The sequence below is a fragment of the Acanthaster planci genome, linkage group LG18, assembly GCF_054643075.1.
Source record: "Acanthaster planci isolate LZ-2023a linkage group LG18, COTS_SCS, whole genome shotgun sequence".
NCBI classification, from domain to species: Eukaryota; Metazoa; Echinodermata; class Asteroidea; order Valvatida; family Acanthasteridae; genus Acanthaster; species Acanthaster planci.
The window spans coordinates 10,315,874-10,336,697 of record NC_141794.1 but is presented as its reverse complement, the minus strand read 5'-3'; the positions used below and the strand labels follow the sequence as shown (position 1 = coordinate 10,336,697).

The following is a 20,824-nucleotide window of genomic DNA, read 5'->3' as shown; positions in this document are numbered from 1 at the left end:
GCATGCAGGTAACGGGAAGCAATCAACGAGAGACTTTGAGACGTTAGGTGGCGGTAGACAAACCGGTCCTCATGCAGGCTATTCCATAGACTGGTTCCCGTACCGTACGTAGTTTCCAGACGTTTTACAGACGGCTTCCGAACGTAGGGACCGGAAGCGGGTAATGAATCCGTCAGAATTGTGCCGGGTGCTTGTAAATGAGGAAACGATGCCCGCTCGATACACAAATCAAACAGGAGCTAATAGCATATTTTATTCTTTTTCGTCAGAGAAAATATCTTCATAAATTGTTCAGTTATGTAGAATTTAACACAATAACCACTTATTTGAGATAAATTGCCGCAAAATGATTCAACCCTACCTCCCTAGGGTGTGTGCAAAATCATATTAAAATTGGAGGATTCAGGAATGTTAGGGTTAATGATGATAATCATTGAAAAATAAATTAGCACAATATGATCAACATAGGCTCAGCAAGGCGAGGTATTTTTCGCTTTCTTGCAGCGCTGAATGTGTTTCATACTCAAGCATTGCTATATTGGCCTGACAAAAACTTAAATATTCAGCATCCAAATTGACAGGGTAAACTTGACTCGAGTTGGGGTCTCCGTGACGTCTTTGTTTTTGCTTTGGATACATATTGAGACCGCGCGCCGTTACGTGCTTCGCACCCTCTTGTGTCCACTTATCAGCTCAGTTCCCGACTTGACGAATCTGCCAGCAGCTTGTAGACAGCGCATGAGCTCACCTACCAAAAGTAGTTGCAGCCAGCCCCACTCACATAGCCGGACTTGTTTTTACGTCGTTCATACCTGTGTTATAATGAACGAATCTACAAGTCTGACTTGTTTGATTGGTCATACATTATGCAAGATCGTGTCGTTCATATGCAATTATGAATAACTACATTATTACCAATTACCGGGGGGGGGCGCTCCGATTGGCTTATTCGTCAAAACGGACTTAATGATTCGTGACGTATGATACACGTTGTACAATAAACGCTATCAAATGAGGGCGCCTTTTAAGGGTTATGCGAGCTGCTGGGCCCAGCGTGACGACGGTGTAGTGTGTAAATGTTGATGCAATGGCTGACTGGGGAAGAGCAACGTAAGTACGACTTGATTCAAGTCTAATTGACAGGGCCAGTCGCACACTTTAAACGGCAGCCAGCAACCAGTCCCTATGTAACATGGGCGGGGACCAGTCCAGCTTTTCCACAATTGTGCGCGTACAATCCTCGCATGCCTGGTATTGCGCACGTATGCCCTGAGTACGTAAAATGGACCACTATGTCTACCGCCAAGAAGCATCTTTTTCAGATTTTGGCAGGTACATTTACGGTACATGATGAGACGGCAATAGCTATCACGTGACTGCATGTCAAGTAGTGCTTACACCAACTTCATGCACTTGTTTTAGTAATTGAGTTGTGGAAAAACTAATAAAGGTATAGGCCTAAATATGCCTGTCGGGCCTTTTTTCGGTTTGGAACACCACTGAAAAGCGCATACGTTTTGACCATTACGCAGGAATAAATTGAGGTCTTACATAAATTTCCAATAAAAATAACACAGCCAAGGAAATGGTGTTTCCTAAAAGTGGCCCGGGGCACCGTAACATACGTCATATATCGGCCAAAGTTGGTAGAGACATCACTTTGGAGAGAGACTTCATAGATGGAAGTTGTCATCGGTGGCACAGGTCCTGAGCCCAAGAGTTCTAATTAGACCAATTATAGCTAAGCATCCATTCTGGTAAGTTGAAATCTGCTCCTGTACAGCGTGGAAGTCGATTGGGTCGTAGAACTACATGTGTATGTTGAGGGGTCTACAGTCATTTGCAAGTTTAAGACCACTTGGAATTTTATTGGTATTTCTGTCACCGGGCCTGGATTACATTGTCTCATTGAATGATTACTTAACATGTTTTACAGTTATGCACGACATCAGTGTATTGCTTTATACCCAGTTGAATGATTTTTTTTTTGCAAAGGCAGACGTTGTTTGACTTTTAATCTATAAGCAGCATGGGTTAAGAAAAGCCAATCTATGTCATCAGATATAAAGGAAGGCACACTAAAAATTAGACTGTTAACATTACAAATCATGGAAAATAGTCAAATAGTTGTTTAACTTACATACTAAGGTTACACATTGAGAATAAACGTATGCTACCATGATTGATTGGTTTGTGTTTGGTTTTTCTTCTTTGTGTGGGTGTTTCTGAACCTTTGCAAATGGCTGTACATGCACACACGTACATGATTGTACATGTTCTTTTAATTCATCACTTGATATTTGGACGGACAAGGGACTATCAATGAATTGGGGCGTGTCACAGCTTGGCAGTGAGGTCAAATTAACATAAGCGACCAGTCGGTCCGACGGCCAGTGCTTCCACTTTAAAGAGAAAATCCTTAATTTGGGGCAATGTTTGCGTTCGAAGGAATTTTTAAGGACATGAAAAAACTAAAGACATGTTGAGGAGGAAATCCCTCAAATATACGGAAGCTGTGACGAAACTGGGGTAGATATGGATGGCAGTATAATTCATAAAATGTTAACGCATGCGTGGACCAATCAGCGGTGTGTAGAGTATAAGGTCTGGGTGCTTGCGGCGTGCTTAGGGCGCGCATTGTTAGTTCACGGGAAGGTCGTGTTGTGGCAGCATTGCAGAGAACGCTTTGTACTCTCTCGTGCTGTGACTGCGTGAGGTAGCGTGGATCGACGCTGCACTGGAAGCGCTGCGTGTGGACGCACTGCAACTGGTAGGTGTAGTAGTATTAGTGAGCTGCATTGGGTCTAGATTCCGTAGTGCATGAACCCGGGCTGTGAGCTAGTGGTCTTTGTTGCTGGGTTGCTTGTCATTTGTAAGCACTGTAAGTGGAGTGATGGCTGGAAGGCAGTCCTGTTATTATTGTGCTAGCTGCCTTTGAGGTTTACTAGATGTGCTCAGATCGATGTGAGGGTAATTACCCTTTCGTTAAATCGACCCTGACTTGCATGACACTCTGTGTTATTTGCGTGAGGGCTATCACTGTTTGTTGGTAGTGAAGTATCCCTTGTGTAGATTGACTGTGCTGAAGCTAGTCTGGTGGTTTGGTTTACCACGTGAGGCATATTGTATTGCCTGTTCAGGAGTATTGTGTAAACAAACCTTGTGATATTTATAAACCTCGTTGATTTATTATTGGCTGAGGGTGATTTAGGTTTCCCTTCATTCAATTGCTCTATTGCCAGATAGATCTTAAATTTCCACAAAACGAACTGTTCCCAGGTTTAGTCCGCCGTTCGTCAGCTGATATCCGCCGTGTGTCAGGATAGCCGCTCATCTTTGCTCACTTGGTAAATAAATATATTTGTGGGGTTAGACCAGGTCAATTTTATATCCGATCAGGCCGGTTTAATGGGTCCACCACAAGAGGCTTCAGTTGTCCCGCCACAAAACTATGCGGAAATGTTAAGATTTGATTCAAATTCAGGTCATGCTTCTACACACGTGGTGAATGTAGCTCTGTGTGCGATTCGTTGAATGTCGACCGACTAAGAATGCGCTTCCGACACGGCCTTGGGCTTTGTGAACTTTAATTAAGGACGACTTTGACCAAAGGTCCAGTGCCTTAGCTGTGTCAAAGGACGACACAAATCAAAAGAGCTTGAAATTAAGCTTTAGGCCACGGAGCTTACAAGGCCAGGTAAAATTGCGCAATTCGAAGTCTGCAGAAAAACAAAAGTTGCTCTTGATAAGGTTAAGTTGGCCTAGATCGACAAATTCGATCCCGATTCAGCGATTGTGTCGGTGGAAGAGGCTGAAGATTTGATAGCTGATAGATGAAAGGAAAATTCGTGTCGCAGACGGAGGTAACTGCTGGTTTGGCCCTTGGGCGTAATTCCCAGTGGAAGGGGGTATATAGCCCCTCACTGTTTGAGTCGGTGCATGGGCTATTGAATCATCTTAACCAACTCTTTTTTGAGGTGAGCAAAAAATTAGAGCGGATTGTGAAGAATTTGACAGACTCCCGAACGACTAAAAAGCATTCAATATCACTCAATTGAGGAAATGTAATTTTAAAAAGCCAGAAATATGCTATTGTTATGTAGGATTCTGCGAGAATGTAATACATATCACAGATGTACATCAAATATCATGAACATCAACCTCTATAGAGCCATATGTGTCATCCACCATTCCGCTTTTCAAAATGGCTAGGCAATTCATCCCCCAACCCCAATTTCTGACACAGAATTGGTGGGATCACACTTTCGCAGTTGGACAAAAAAGACTCAGGACATCTATCAGCAGAGCAACTAAAGAACCTAAAGATTGCCGAGGAAGAGTCTTTGAAAGAACAAGAGAACCGAAAGCGAAAAAGACGAGATGAGTCATCCAGCCCTACAACTCGGGATCTTACTGATCATCGTCTCTTGCGAGGTACTCAAAACTTAACTTGATTCTGATTTTTGTTGTTATTTGTTTTTTCGTGTTTTTTTCCCAGGCTGCGTCATTGTGCAGAAAGGCCTACATTACGTACTCTCTGAATAAATCCATTCGTGAGTGCGTTTTTGTTTCTCACTTTGTGTTTATTAATGGGGTCGGTGTATAAAACCAAAACGTTTCTGTGCGTTGCGTGGAATTTTGTGAAAGCAGTGTTGACGACAAAAAGCATGGTCAGTCGCTTGTTGAACATGGATGTATTGTGGTACATTATAATTTATAAACAACCTTGTTTTGCTTTTGCTGTATGTTGTTGTTGCAGTATTTTAGTGCCTAGTTTAGACTGGTGACCTGACCGTGAAAGTGACGGCGGGAACACGCAGTTCTCATAGTTAGTGGAATGCGTGTAACTTTATTCAAATAAGTTGTCCGCATCGAATGTTTACGAAAGCCCAATCGTGCCACTGACGTAAAAATTTCAGTGGGGATGTAAGTCGTTTTTTCGTATTGCTAGTTCTTTTTCAAATTACTAATTCGTTGTTTTGAATTCCTTATTCGCTACTGTGAATTACTAATGGGTTAATTTGAAAACTAATTCGTCCTTATAAAAACTCCATACGACAGACTTGTGTCACAAACTTATTCGTTATTCTAAAAATACCTTTCGACAGACTTTTGCCATAAACAGGCAAGCTCACGTGATCGATATGCTTAGTGTTGCCCAATTAAACGCTACCGCATGTCCTTGAATTCCTCGATCATTCGTTATTTGAATTACTTATTCGTTATATGAATAACGAAGTCCTATTACAGATAAGCAATAACTTTCTATGTGCATATTCATGATTCCACAGGCAGCTAACGCACTGTGGAGACATGATGTTTTGGTAGGTCTAATGGGTTGGCGAGATAGAGCATACGTGCAGTCGTGGCATACGGCGTTCGCGCTGCGCCTGTTCCTATGGCCCCATACGACCTAGCCTTTCGTAAAGGCCTTGGTGGCTGTTCGTGTGTAACTGCAAAGTGAGTGGGCAGGAGACCAAGCGAGTGGCGCAGCCACGAGGCCTTTTCCAACTTGAATTTGAGGTTTTTGCAGTGAATTATTCATATGCTTTTTAATATGCATTATTCATAAATTTCATGTAAACAGTTGAAGCATAGTGTCTCCGAAATAAACGGCATAAACTCCGACGCTTACACAATGTTCCATCTGTTTTTTATGAGGGCAATAAGAGATGACAGCTACATGTATGATGCTTGTTGGTGGGGGATGGTGCTGACGTTGAAGTAACACCAGCAAGTAGCAGTTCATCAAGGCCGAATGGTCAAAGCAAAACGGCAGTACTTGAACTATGGAGCTCAGTCTTAGTCTAGTCTCACCATATCCCGTGGGCATGGACGAAATACTTCAATAGCCTAACGCTGCAACTGTTTAAACTTGGCAAGGTGAATTAAGGTTTTCAGCCGATCGGAAGAACTGCTCAAATACTGCTTAACACGCTGGCCATCTTTTGTATATTTTCAATTTGCACAATGGGTTAATGTATGCTGACCCCTCGCTTATGATTGGTTGGGATTTTTGCTACCCCATTGCAGCAAAAATGGAAATTACAAAGAAAAACATAAGAAATTCCTGACAAGTTGGAAAAGGCCCTCGTGCTGAGCTGCTTGTGTATGTAGCCTTCTCTCCAGTCACTTTGCGGTTACACACATACAACCACGAAGGCCTTGACGAAAGGCTACAGCCGACCCTGCGCCCTTCCAACAACCAAAACAATTGTTTGGCTTCAGCCAATTTTACATTGGGGATGGAGAACATCTTCGAGTTTGCAATGAATACATGTAGCAGAACCATTGTCAGACATGGGGGTGAAAAACCAAGATGAATTTTAAAATGTTTCAATACAGGCGATTCACAATACAATGCGCCACCAAGAGTTTGCTGCAGACAGGCCACTTTTCAACACGCTGCCGCGATTAAGCACATTCTGATGCATAGTTTGGGGATATTTCAATGTTGTCGTTTCCAACACCACACAAAACGACCATTTTGACTACCGTGCACAATAAGCAATTTCGAATTTTCAAACAACGTTTAAACCAACAATCAGAACAATTGAAGGTTCGCGTGTACAGCGCAGTTAATGAATGAAATTTTGGGAACTATATAGCCCAAATTGCCCTACAAAGAGGCCTCCTCACGAAAATCTCTTGCTGGCCCACTGCATCGTTTTTGTTGTAAAACGTAGCAATTTTCGCTGTAAAACGGACTATTCGTGAAAACAATTCAACTAAATTTGTCATATCATTCAATTCAACCTTCCGTTGCACGGACTGGGTATTTAATGGAGCATGCGCGGCCTCCGTCTTTCATAGACACCCATGTGTAATCATCCCACCCCACCACAAAGACCCTTTTAATGGCATTTAAATTGATCACAAGGTGTCCCTGAGTGCCTAAAAAGGCCTCAAAAAATGCATTAAAAAAGGTAAGAGTACGGTACCCTTTTCCGAGTCAAAAGGGGGTGGGGTCACCCCGTCAATAAAAAGGAGGTTACAGTCAAAAATTCTTACAATTTTCTCAGAGCAACCTCCGAACAGAAAGTTTTCTCTATTTTGTGGAAGAGAATGTAATCCCGTGGATCTCAAGCAGGAAAGTCGGCCTTGGATTCCAAGGCTATGGGGGGGGTTCATGGCAGGTTGAACATTTCCAGATCAGACATTAAATTGATAAGTGGAAATCCTGAAAAACAAAATTTACTTATATGTACCATTAAGCAATCAATCAATTCAAAAGTGACCAAAATGACAGAATCACTTAATAAATTTTTTTAGAATCGGGATTTCCTTTAACAAGAACTGAAACACGGGGAAGAAATGCTGCCTGTGATGGCGCACTATGCAGAACATTTGGTAAGACTAACGTGGATTCTCAAGCATGTCAGGAAGGACTCTCTTTTACATTTCATTGAGTTCTGACAATAAGCTTTAATACAAACAGAAACGCAATGGTGTTTTGAGACATTCCTGAGCCCCCCCCTCGAAAAAAGTCAAGTTGATGGGGCATGAAGTTCATCAACTTAAAAATATGGAGAATACCCCCTGTTTATTTTGCCAAAGCACTTACAGGGGGCCTGCATGACGGAAAGTAGTCCTTAATAATTCCAATTATGGGCCTACATTCTGTTACAGAGATTTAAAAGCACAGTTTTCGGGGCATGCAATCAAACGTAAAATCACTGTCATCCGTTTGTTAGACTACTCTTGTCTTGTTATCGTACATGTGAGTACGGAGGCCGGATTGTGCCACAGAACAAGGGTTGATTCAAGGGTTGTTCAGTTACCTCTTATCACCTGGCACTATTCGGTAAACGCACATGAAGCTAAGGTATAGTTTGTTATGTTTTCCTCCACGTTCATAGGCGACTGTAACCCCAGCATCCGACTTCAACAAGGATCTTGATGCCCAAGTCTTACTAAAAATCTTGCAGGACCCCCAGGGTAAGTCTGTGAGACCCTTGTGAGCAAGGTCAGAGTGGGGGTGCAGTGACAAAATAAGTGGGTTTTCCCCAAAACGCAGCTCCAAAATTTAGTTAGGTTATGCAACAAATGGGCATTGCTGAAGTCATGTGGCCGGCGGCCCAACGCGCAGAACCAACGGGTTTAGTTCTGCCCCCGCCCCGTTTGTACGACAATTAATAGCAGATATCTCGCATGCGTGCAACGCATGCGAAGTGCGCACACGCCATGACGCCTCAGGTGGTCCCTTTATATAGACGTATATTGTCAGACAACGTCTGTGGCCACCTTTCAAGAGTAAAGTCAATATATAACTAGATGAATTTACGCTGTACCTTCAACAATAGACGGAACAAAATTCTATCGACATGAAACTGCAGCTCGGAAGGTTTGTACGGAAGCCCGTTAGTGCCAACAAACGCAATAATGTTGCAAAAATAACACAATATTATTGCGATATAATGCAATAACATGGCGAAATAACACCATGATTCTGCGAAACGATCCGTCTTCTCCGGTATGCAAAGAGCAACATCAACAATCGATGACTTGTTCTTTCTCCTGGACAATCCGTAGTACGCCAAACGTCGTTTGAGGGTCCTTAAACTTACAATGATACCATTATTTGCTGCCCAAAACCACAATATGTGATCAGAACCAAGAGAGAAGTACACGCTCACGAGTTTGTGTAATGTCATGCTTAGCTTTCCTAAAATACTGTTTCACGGGAAATCACCTATACTGCTCCCTCTAATGTCCTCGTAAAACTATTGCGTTATTCAGCAAACCTATTGGGTTATTTTGCAAAGTTAGTGCGTTATTTTGCAATACAATATTTTGGCAGAGCTAAAATTTGCACTAATGGGCTTCCGTAGGTTTGGATAATATTGACGTAAAACGAAAAGCTGCCTTGTGGCAAAAAGCCTCGGAAATCACGTGATTTGATTGTTCTACTAACTGCGACGCATCACCTGATTGAACTTCCGTGATTTTCCCTTACATTTCCCCACCTACCTTTTGAGAGGGGGGTCAATCATGGGATCGCCCTGGCAGTGACTGAAACGGGGGGGGTTATATCCATCCTCATATTATGTTTGTGCACAAAACACTACTACATTATTTTAATGCGTGCAATGCCTACCCCCCTCTAAAATACTCCTTCCCCCTTTTGGAAAATGTATCAGGCAACTGTCTGGGATACTTGCCAATGAGTCTGGAAGCTTGTGGTTGGCGCCAGGACTGTAAACAGGTAGTGAGTTCACCTGCAGACCTGGATAAGCCCTTGTGATTGACAGGGCAGAGCCTGGGTCTGAAGAGGCTGACCACGTGGAATTATTTACACTGTCTAGGCCCAGCTGTTGTGCTATAAGGGCTTTGGATGAGTGGGTTATGGTGATTCAAACATGTTTAGTGGGAATTTCCCGTGTTTTTTAGTATTTCCGTATTGTTGAATTCAGCGCCACCCACTGCAGACCACGCCCCCAAAAGGACAGTTCCCCACAAAACACACTGAAAAATTTTCCCAAGATGGCCTCCGATTTATTTTGAAAAAAAAACAGAAAATGACATTTAATCATGGGATCATTGACTACAATAAGATTTGAGCCTCTTTTGCCACAATGTGCCGTATTTGGCCAAAAATTGGACAAGGTGCCTCGTCGGAGGTTAAAAACTGAAGCAGCGTTGAGTTACACGTTTGGTGTATGTCATATTAAGAAGAATCTGTGTCCGTCTGAAGTCAGGTCATTTGTTCCTCGCTCTACTAAGTGGAGCATTTTGTATTAAACAAAATTCGAAAAGGAGGAGTGCTATAGCGCTCTACTCAATTCAGCTTATTTTTTCCATTGCAGGCACGAACACACAGGGTATCGTCAATGTCCTCGGGAAAAGAAGCAATGCACAGAGACAGAGGATAATCGTTCGATACAAGCGCGCATACAACAGGGTATGCTCCAGCAATAACGGAAAGTCGGTCGTGACACTAGACAAATGGAGCTTAATTTAACATAACAAGACGTCTGGACATTTCGGCCTACAAGTGTTGTTATGTTCCAGAAAATGAATTTGGTAGTTCTTGAATCCCATCAGAGGAGAATAACCTTAATTCCTATTTTAATTTCAGATTTAATCGAAGCCGAGGGTGCGGTGTCTGATAACATTACAGACTTTCAAAATTTATCCATCTGGTATATTTATATTGTAATAACAATATATATCATACCAAACAAGTCAAATATGAGCAGTTGATTGGGTCTGTCTGGCACACTTTGACCTTTTCCTAAGAAATATGAAAAGGTCACGTATAATGTATGAATATGATTGAATTCAGGTTAGGGTAAAAATTCTTGCACAGTTTGACCTTATCGGAGGCAAAGATTGCACAACGCGTAGGAATGTCGGAGCTTGGGGTAACAAGTCTGGCAGAGTTTAATGTTTTCTAAAGGGAAAAGTTGCACAACGCATGGAAATATGAGATGATTATTTGATCTATTACAGAGTAAATGTTAATACATCGTTAAACATAATTATGAAGTACTGTTATTTTTGAAAGATATTGGTCAATATAAGAACACAACACAAATTCATTGGACTTCATCACAGGTTAAAGCATTTTTTTCTCTCTTTTTTCATCTTTGTTTTACTTTTATCATAATAACTGTAACAATTACAAGAGTGACTACCAAAGGTTTAAATTTTAAATCAGAGGCACTGCACAGAAGTACTAATGAATAGTTGGAACAATTTGTCTTTAATCAAATTTAATCTTAAATTTGTCAGCTGAAATTTAACATAATGTTTAGGCGTAACCTTATTCAAGGATTTGTTTACTTCCATGCCTTTATCGGGTTTTTCTTTGAGATTGTCCACAATGTGTGGTGACTTTCATTGTCCTTCAGGTGTATGCAGTGACAGAAACTCCTTGTCGAAAAAGTATTGCTTGACTGCCCAGAGAGCTTTCTGTTTGCCTTTTGCCTTGTCATATTTTTCCACCCGATCTGACTATCCATCGCTACTTATAAATGAGGCATGTGCAGCAAATGGCCTGCAAAAACTGTGATGCTAATATATTATCGTATGATGCAATACAGTGGCACACTTATAACTGAGGCTAGTCAGCCTCAAGAAAATTTTCAAGCAAAAGGCTCGAACAAGCCTCACTTATAGGTTTACCTATTGAATCATACGATAATATATTAGCATCACAGTTAGAACGTGGCTATTTTGCTGCACAGGCCTCACGTAGCGGTGGGTAGTCGGATCGGGTGTATTTTTCATTCCTTATTCCTTATTTGTTTCTTCATCCGAGGTTTCGTCATCTTCTACCTCCTTTACGGATTCCATGTCATTGTAAACTTCATTCAAGCCAGATTCCTCTTAAGTGTCGATATTCTCCCTGCATTCCATTGATTACGTTTCCATTCAAAGCTTTTGTCACAACCTAACCTCATTCATACTGAAAGGTTATACATGACCTTTTCATATTTCTTTAGAAAAAGTCAAAGTTTTCCAGACAGACCCTATCAACTACTAATAATATATGTATCCTTGGCAACTGGGTTCAGGCTTGACCACAGGTGTTATATCGCTATGTTGTTTTCCTTAGCAGCTGTAACCAGTTCTACAAGAACAATTATACAATTTCAATCGCAACTTCAAAATGACTCTTTCCCCTGGACTGAAAATTAGAATCTTGTAAAGGACCTAAAGACTAAACTTTCAGGCAACTTCAAGAAGACAATTCTTGCCCTGATGAATCTTCCAGCCGTGTACCAAGCCAAGTGCATCATAAGAGCCATGAAGGTGTGTATTTTTGTAAGGGTCGAAATAATCTTCGACCATAAATTGTATAGTAGTTGATTATTACGTTCACTTTAATATCGATAGCCAAATCGATATTTCATGATTACTCTCGCCTTATTTCTCTTAAATCTTTTCTAGGGTGCTGGAGCTGATATAGATGCGCTGATTGAGATCATCGCCACAAAGAGCAGTCAGGTATATATTAAAGCAATCACGCATTGGGAAGAATGACATCTGAAGCTGAAAATGAAGGGAAGCGTCTCCAAAAAGAACCTGAGAACTTGAACTTTATAAACTTTTCGGGGGGGGCTCCAATGGGGCACTGTTGTCAATTCAGGAAGTCCAAACAATCTACGCTCCTTCGAGAGAAACCAGCAAAGAGTTTTATATGGGTGAAAATAACAGAGTTATGAGTCCCCAAATTCTGTCTCGCACAAACACCAATAGACCTTCAAGGAGACATTATTTTCGATCTTCTTCCAAAATCTATCTTATCTGTTAAATTGGGTGGCTAAAAGTTTTATATATACCAAAAATATCAATTTTTTGCATGATTTTTAAACAAACTCTGATGTCGTTACCGTTACTTTAATTCTGTGATTGCCAAAATGAAAATCCCCCTGCAATTCAAGATGGCCAACACGTGAGTATTCCATAAATGCAGACTGTAGCGTAATGGTGTACTTTCTGCTTACATTTGGCCTATATCGGACTGTCAGTGGCAGAAAGCATTCCTAAAGAAACAAAGTATTGGCATTAGAGATAAAGAAAACTTTGCACAATCTTACACACTTCAAAGACTGACCGTTCTGTCAACCGGTGATAATTTTCTGATAATTTTAAGTCTAGAAAGACCCCGAAACGCTAGTAGGCTATTCAAAGACTGGAAGTAAAGTTATTGGCATACATAGGTGTCTTTTTCATAGAAAAATGATCTTGAAAGATACAAATTGCCTGGGCCCTTAAAACGTTCTTTCTCAATTGACATCTCCTATTGCGTTATCGTCACATTTGCAGGAAATTCTGGCCTTTAAAGTGGCTTACAACTCCGGTGAGTGTTTCTCCAGCGACCAAGTTGGTGTATCCTAACCGTTCTGCGAGTCACTTGACCCAGACATTAACTTCGAGATACTAGAACGCAGCCCCTGCTGACGTACAAACGGGGAGGTCTGGTAGCTTAATTGGGGCTTGTTAATTGGCACGCTATAAATTGCTTGATATCTACTAAAATACCTAAAAATGTTTTTAATAATGAGGTAAATGGTGTTAAATGATAACCCAAATGACAGATTAAAGAGTTAAGGCCGATTTGATCCAATAGCATTGTGTCCTGAAGCAAGACATACAGCTTTGAAAATCTTAGTTCGGATCAGTGGCCGTGATGGTGACATGCGTGCTTACAGTTGGGGCAAATATGGCATTACCGAAGCTACATACCGGCTCTGTATACTTCATGGAAATAGTTTGACCGCCCAGGGGTGCAGTACAAGTAGGCAGTTCTTTGATGCTAGGCAGAATTTTGACGGTCCTTCACTTCACCCCTTTGTCATCTCTCTAAAGAGACGGGGACTCCATTGACGACAGATTTGGTAGGCGAGACAACTGGAGATCTCCGACGCCTGCTGCTCGGGCTGAGCACGGTAGGAGAATGTCTCTTATGTGCGTGCGTGTCTTAGACCGCCCATGTATTAAACAGTATGCTTCTCAGTAAATTGTCATTGCTAAAACTAAAGAGCGGTGTAAGGATGAGAAAAACAAACCCAGTTATTTCTTTGAATAAGATTTGTTTAATTACCCAGCTGTTTGTTTGGTCGGTACTAGCTGGGTTTTATAACGAAAAAGGGCCAAGGATACAGTTTAGGGTGATTCAAAATGACCGCAGCATCCTTGAATGATAAAGGAAGACCTTGAAAATAATTATACCCATCGAGCTATACATTTGCCAAATCCACAGAAACCGTTTAAAAACCCCAAAGTATATTGCATCAGATGAGGGTTTCTTATTCGTGGTTGGTTTGGCATTCCTAACAGGTCATGCGAGACGGGTCGTCAGAGGTTGACGGTGCTGAAGTGAGCAGGGACGCGAATTCGCTTCTCGAGGTAAAAACTGTTGCTCATGAATCTCAACCCTACTCACACCAAATTTTCTCAATGTGCTCAGCAAAATGCTAAAGGGGAAACAGACTTTGCCTGCCTGGCTGTCGGAGTTTGCACAAAGGTCATCCTTAATGAGTGAAAATTTTAAGATAGGATTCATTACTGAAAGGCCTACACTGAAAATCTACACCACTGTGAGCTGCAGTCTTCAACATTGACTTGTCAGGCCACGTGCTTTCACCTTTCCTCTTAAATATCCCGCTCCCTTCGTGTCATTGTTTTGACGAACAGTGACCTCAATGACGCCATTTCTTAGTTCCCTCTAAATACTTGTATGCGTCATGCCCTGATACTGAAAGTTTTGGGTCGTTAGTCTAGGCAGCGAGGTACGCTGGTCAGTCGTAACGCGCATACATGACTCGATTAGACACGTTCTGAATAGGAGGTATCTATTGTCTTTCCTGAATTCTGATTGGATACTGATCGTCAACTTTCCAAAGCATACGCTAACTGTATATAAAAAAGAACACTAATTGGTCAGAGTATCGGGAAGTGACGGTCGTCCTGTAATGAACGGCTGTTACTGAAATGTTAATTTGCAGTTTGAAACTGCGCACTAGTTCGTGATTGAGGAGTGGTAGCTACATTTCTCAGAGTTGTGTGTGATTTCAAGTTACTCTGATACGGTCGACGTCATTGGTTTTGTCACAACAGGCGGCAGTCAATAGCCCTAGCATTGACGAGGTTGTATTCCAGAGAATCTTCGTGTCCCGAAGTAAGCAACATCTCTTGGCCGTCTTCCGTGAATATCAACAGGTACGAAAACTGTCATGTCAGCATAAAAAAATCCTACCAGATATCCATTTTCAAACAAAATACAGATTTATTGGATGTCTCTCCAACCATTAAACCCCCATTAACATTTTTGGGCTATTTCCTGAATCCTTGAAAAAAAATGACCAATTACTCCGAAAAACCACAAGAGTTCTTCGTGTACCTTTAAAACGTCTTAAGCCCATAAAGCCCAACTTTAAGTAACAGTGAAAAGACTGCCCTCTTTTCTAACGTGTTGTGGCTATAGTTACGGAAGTTTAGAAGGCGTTGCTTTCGGCTTACATTGATAATGATAATCTATAATGCAGTATCTACAGAATAATAGAAGTGGTGTCACGGATACCTTAACTACAGCCATTTTTTAATCGTGCAAATCTTCCACAACTTTACGGTGAAGTATAAAGGATCTTATTAAAATTTATAAACTCATTCAGTGAACAAAAGTACACCTGTTGAGTGCCATCAGTTTGGACCATCAGAGAGCTATGAGTTAAATGGAAATCTGTGCTGGGATCATGACGTATAGCGCCAATATGCTGAACACTGGTCGCACAAAAATCACCTCTTCACTCTAACATATATGTACTTATAATGCTTATGCAAAGACAGATTCGATGAACACTGTATCAGCGTTCCAGTGATAAAATGTATTAGATTGGCCCTTAAAGAGACTTTTCCTCTCCCCTTTTTTGTTAGCTGGCTGGTATCTCCATTGAGAAAACCATTGAACACGAAATGGTTGGATACCTCAGAAGTGCATATCTTACCATAGGTAAAGATTTGGTTTACACTACGTATAGATTTGATTTAACCTGGAAGCTGACTACAAAGCCAGATGGATGGGTTTTGGTTTTCAAGTCCAGCTTGCACGTCCCAAGTGATCTGTTTTAGAAATTCTTTGTATCTTTAGCATGGGCGTATTTCGGGGGGGGGACAGGGGTGTATACCGGTAACCCCCCCCCCATTTTTGAGGTGGAGGTATGGGCTGTGGAATCATCTGCTCACTTTTTTGTGCTAAGCAAAAAAATTTAAAGCGGATTGTGAAGGATTTTTGGATTTCCCAAATTCTGATCGAAAGAGGGAAAAAATGTAAAAAGCCATTAATATGCCATTCTAATGTAATTTGCAGCATGAATTAGACTCACGTTAAAGATGTACATTATATCATGGACATCGCCTCCTATATAGTGCATATTTTGTCACCCCCTCGTGTTTCAAATTTTCATGGCCAGGCAAATCAACCCCACCCTTCCCCAACCCTCGCCCCCATTTCCAGCACAGATTACGTCACTGCTCTTTAGCATTTCACATATTACTGGTTAGTACTTACACTTTATGATCCATACTGACTCTAACTTGTGATCCATCGTTTTGTTGTTGGTTTTGTTTTTGTTTTGTTTTGTTTTGTTTTTGGTTTTGTTTTGGGGGAGGGCAGTTGCCTTTTTGCAGAACCCACATCAATATTTTGCAGACCAGCTGCACAAGGCGATGTCAGGAGAAGAAACCGATGAAGAACAACTGATTCGCATCATTGTGACCCGTTCCGAGGTGGGTTTGACACTGTTGTCCTGCCATCCCAAGACGGATAAATACGTCACCTCACACTGATGGCTTTTGAACTAAACTAAACAAGCCTTTGCTTCTTGGGACCCCCATCCACATTTCTTTATTATTCCTGTCATATTGTAATGAACATTTATGTACTAAATAAAGAATGAATAAATGAATGCCCCCCATCGCCATACACCTGATCTCGCTGATGTCTGAGACAACGGTGATCCACGAGCAACCTGCTCCATTTCTGGCCATGCGGCCCTGGTGATGACACCGGTTGCATTGGGACCCATTTCCATTACTCCTTTTTTCCTGTCCGCGTCCGCGCCTCGGGTGTTCGAATTAACCAAGCTTTGCACAGTCGGGCATTCTACACGCGTATTATCCTGTAATACTGCACTTTTCCAGGGGGTGGTAGAATCCATCTCGACAGTACAGCCATCTCTGCATTTTGCGCACTGAAGGCCAAGTTAAGTGAGGCCCCTGTTCTGCAATTTTGCGGATTTACCCGACCCTTTATTGTTGAAACTGATTCCAGTGCAACTGGACTAGGTGACACTGCTTTCGTTCCACCCTCCTTCACCTTAAAGGTGAAGGAGGGTGGAACAAAAGCAGTGATAGCTTATGCCTCCAGGTCCCTACGACCAGCCGAGCGCAATGATGGTAACTACTCATCATTTAAGTTGGAGCTGCTGGCTGTTCGGTGGGCTATTTGCCAGACCTTTAAAGACTACCTGATTGGGAATGCCTGTACCATATACACAGATCGCAATCCACTGCGTTATTTGGACACAGCCAACCTCAGTGCTTCTGAACTGAGGTGGATTCAACAGTTATCTGCCTTCAACTACCAGCTGGAGTCTCGACCTAGAGCACAGAACCATACACCAGACGTCTTGTCTAGGCTCCTCAAGAAGGAAGTTTGTGTGTCCAACTCTGCAAAGCAGGGTCCTGTGATGGCACTTTCATCCAGTGCTGTACAAGCAATATCTCTGGCCCGGCACCTTCATACTCAGCGGTACGACCTGTTCTGCATCACCAGATTAAGCCGGGGCAACAGGAGGGCAGTCACTTGTTACCGGGGTATACTGCGGCAGAGCTGGAATCCCTCCAAGATGAGGACATCACCCTCCACAGGGTTCGGACTTACTTTGGGAGAGGCCGTTAACACGCAGAACCACGGGCTGTGTCGACGGTGCTAAAGCACTGGGAGCAACTCCAGTTGAAGGATGGGGTGTTGTATCGGGTCTCGGGCATTCAGGGGAGAGGGAGATGTGAACGTCTGGTTGTCCCAGCTAGATTACAGAATGCGGTGCTGAAATCATTCCACGATGACCTTGGCCACTTCAGGAAGAAGTGGACACTTCGGGTGATGCAGCCTCTCTTCCTCTGGCCAAAGATGGAGGAATCAGTGAGGGCTTGGTGTCAGAAGTGCAAAGAATGTGCCATCAGTAAACAGCCCAACTGTCACAAAAGCCTCCCCTAGGAACGCTGCGAGCCACTGCCCCATTGGAAATCGTCGCCATGGACTTCACTGTGTTGGACGCCTCCTCCAGAGGTCACGAGAATGTGTTGATTCTCACTGATGTATTCACCAAGTTTGCTTGGGCTATCTGCACAAGGGACCAGCGGGCAGTGGCTGTGGCTCGAGCTCTCGTCAAGCTGTAATCACACCCTTTGGGTCACCACTCAGGCTTCACTCAGATAACCGGGAAGTGCTTTCAGGCGAGATTCATCCAGGAGTTCTGCAGGCTGTATAGCATTGGGCGCTCACACACCACCCCTTACCACCCCCAGGGTAATGGTCATTCCGAGAAAAGGATGTATGCGAGGAACCACTGGCTACTGGGGAGTATGTTCATGTCCGGGACCACACTCACAGGGGAAGGGCGAAGATACCGGATTTCTGGGAGGAGACTCCATACTTGGTGGTTGGTCGGCCCATGGAGGGACAGCCTGTCTACGAAGTGCGGAACTCGGCAGGGCGTAGGAAAGTTCTCTATCGATGTGAGCTACAACACTGTCCCTTGAACGTCCCCCCAAGCAGCCAACACCAACAGGGAGCTGACAACCCCAGACAGATATTTTGTGTAAACCTTATTGTGCCTTGTACTTATGTATTTATTGTAATTATTTTGGATATATTCTTCTCTCTTTTGTTTCTTTATTTTCTGTCAGTGGAAATCAAACATTGTCTGCCTGCCTCGTCCGGTTGGACATGTCGCCATGAACCAACGAAACAGCTGATGTGAATCCTGTATTACGCTCCCCACACACACACATTACCAAAGGGACCTTCATTGCTAGGAAAATCGCGCCCTCTTTTGGTCCAGGTCGGGGCCTGCAGAGCGACAGTCCTTTCCTTCTTGTGTTGCTCAGAAGAAACTTAAGCCACAGATTTAATTCTTTAGTGAGGGTATTCACTGTTGTTGTGAGGGTATTCACTGTTGTACTGAATTATTCATTGGTAGGTTGACCTGACGCAAATCAAAGAGGCCTACGCCGACTCACACGGCAAGTCACTGGCGAGCACCATCAAGAGCCACACCAGCGGCGACTTTTGTAGAATTCTTATTGCACTCGTCGGGGAGTAGAGAGCGTTGTGTTTGCATGGCGGCACAGTCATTCCCCGCAGTTGGAGACAATTTTGGAGAAATTTACTACGAAATTTCTTGAAGTTATTTATTAGCGAGAATTGGGAGGGAGGCACATTGCGCTAGTTTTAGTGAATCCAGAATAGGATCCGTTATCAGTGTAGATTTGGAAATACTTTGTTAATGGATTAAAGGGCGCAGGTTCTTGAAATGTGGTGTCGGGAGACGAGGAAACCTTTCTTGAATATTCATCGTTTATTTAACGAGTCCAGATGAATAATCGAATCCATATTGCTAGTCATAAACACTTTAAGAAGAAACTGGACATGCGTACTAGAGTCCTGTAAGTAATCAGTCATCACGTACGAACTCATACGGGCCCTGTTTGTTTCGCGCAGCTCCGGATCAATATCAATGCCATCCGACGTTTGTTCACTGACACCAGAACCCGCCTAATGGATGGCGTGAACCAGCTTTGGGATCACTGTCAGAGATAGAGATCTATGTTAAAATTAACAGTTGTAACTTTTACCATACAATCATCAGCACATCTTGCTTCGTATCTGACGTAACTGAGGTCCCTTGTAATAGGCACAGACAGATAAGAACGAGCCATTCTTGTAACACTGTTGATGGGTGTTGAGCGCAATGCCCAAAATTCACTCATGCATGCTGCGGCAAAGAATCAGTGTGGGTTTACATTCCAATAAAAGCAAAATTATGGCGAAGGTGTAAAATGTACACAAATTAGGGGAAAGATTGAAAATGCATATCATGTTCCATTTGTCCTTTGACCTCCAATTGTTGTTTGATTTGGACACCATTTCCTGAAATGTTATTCTTCTCTTAATTAAACCAGTCATGAAAATGTCCTCTTTTTGTAGCCTCAACGGCTCGAATCGGCATCACAACTCATTGCTCCTTCCAGATGTCTTACCAATGGTGGCCACTTTGCATATAAAAGATAATTCACATACGTGGTTTTTCTACCAGGTTTTGGTGTTACAGCAAACGGCGCTGTCGATCGATAAACGTCTGTATTTACAAACCAGAGCGAAGTTTTGAAGACACTATGCGTTCTGACCAATCATGGATTTCGTTGGATTTGACGTCACGGTCTGTGGTGATATCGTTGTCGTTGAGGAGTGTTATTAATAACATACATACTAAGTGGGTTCGAACTCTTGTATAAGCGCAGCATTACCGCTTTCGTTACGGCACGCACGTGTAAATGGGCTTCTACGTCGTTACCCTGAAAATAAATTTGACACATGACAATTGAATTATCTTGAAAAATTTTGGTGTGTAACTAACATTCCAAAAACATTCTAAGTGATGTATTTCCCACTAACCAACGGTTCCTTTTCTTACGTTTACTTTTTTTCACTCTCGGTTATATTGAACACCTATATTATTAGTGGTATATGGTAAAAAAACATTTATTAAGTAACACGGTTTTATATCAGAATTATGAGAAGGAATATAAAAGGGGCTAATTGGTCAGCGGATGATTGATATTATTATTGCACAATCGAAAAGGAACTGAATTTCATTTTATTCTACAACTAAATCCAATATAAACTGGATTAATATTTTGCTGTGGTTTTAAATACAGGTTAGCAATACAAGGGCGTAAAAGGTGCATTAAAGTTATGAGAGGTTTGTACGTCGGAAATAAATCAAGCAAAAGAGCCATTTCATTGTTACTGTGTTGTTTTGTAAGCAGGTTTTAAAGACAAATACCGACGAAAATGTCCAAAGCCTGTAAGGATTTACTTCATCGTTATGCAAAATTATTCATACGTTTGTAACCTTGTTTACACATGCGTACTGAGTTTTCACCAGCTGTCAGGATATCCATCTGTCAGGTACGCATCTCTAATGCGTAGAAAACATCTATTGACACTGTTGGTTTTAATATAACAGGCAAGATATGGGACGGAGATAAAGGCGCGGGGGGGTTCTCTCCGTCCCATATCTTGCTCCAA

At 42.3% G+C, this 20,824-nt stretch overlaps 1 protein-coding gene across 2 annotated transcripts; it reads left to right on the top strand.

Annotated features, from left to right (window-relative positions):
• The first annotated feature begins 2,654 nt into the window (after nt 1–2,654).
• Nucleotides 2,655–20,715, top strand: LOC110978701 (annexin A13-like). 2 transcript variants are annotated; one of them, XM_022233905.2, is made up of 13 exons: nt 2,655–2,770; nt 4,272–4,434; nt 7,860–7,938; nt 9,807–9,901; nt 11,644–11,757; nt 11,896–11,952; nt 12,775–12,808; nt 13,318–13,397; nt 13,789–13,857; nt 14,569–14,670; nt 15,385–15,460; nt 16,124–16,236; nt 18,714–20,715. In XM_022233905.2, the coding sequence occupies exons 2-13, from the start codon at nt 4,381–4,383 to the stop codon at nt 18,834–18,836; spliced, it is 996 nt and encodes a 331-aa protein (XP_022089597.2). In that variant the 5' UTR covers nt 2,655–2,770; nt 4,272–4,380; the 3' UTR covers nt 18,837–20,715. The 2 variants fall into 2 exon arrangements, with proteins under 2 accessions (XP_022089597.2, XP_022089596.2); XM_022233904.2 differs by having other exon boundaries at nt 4,247–4,434.
• The last annotated feature ends 109 nt before the right edge of the window (nt 20,716–20,824 follow it).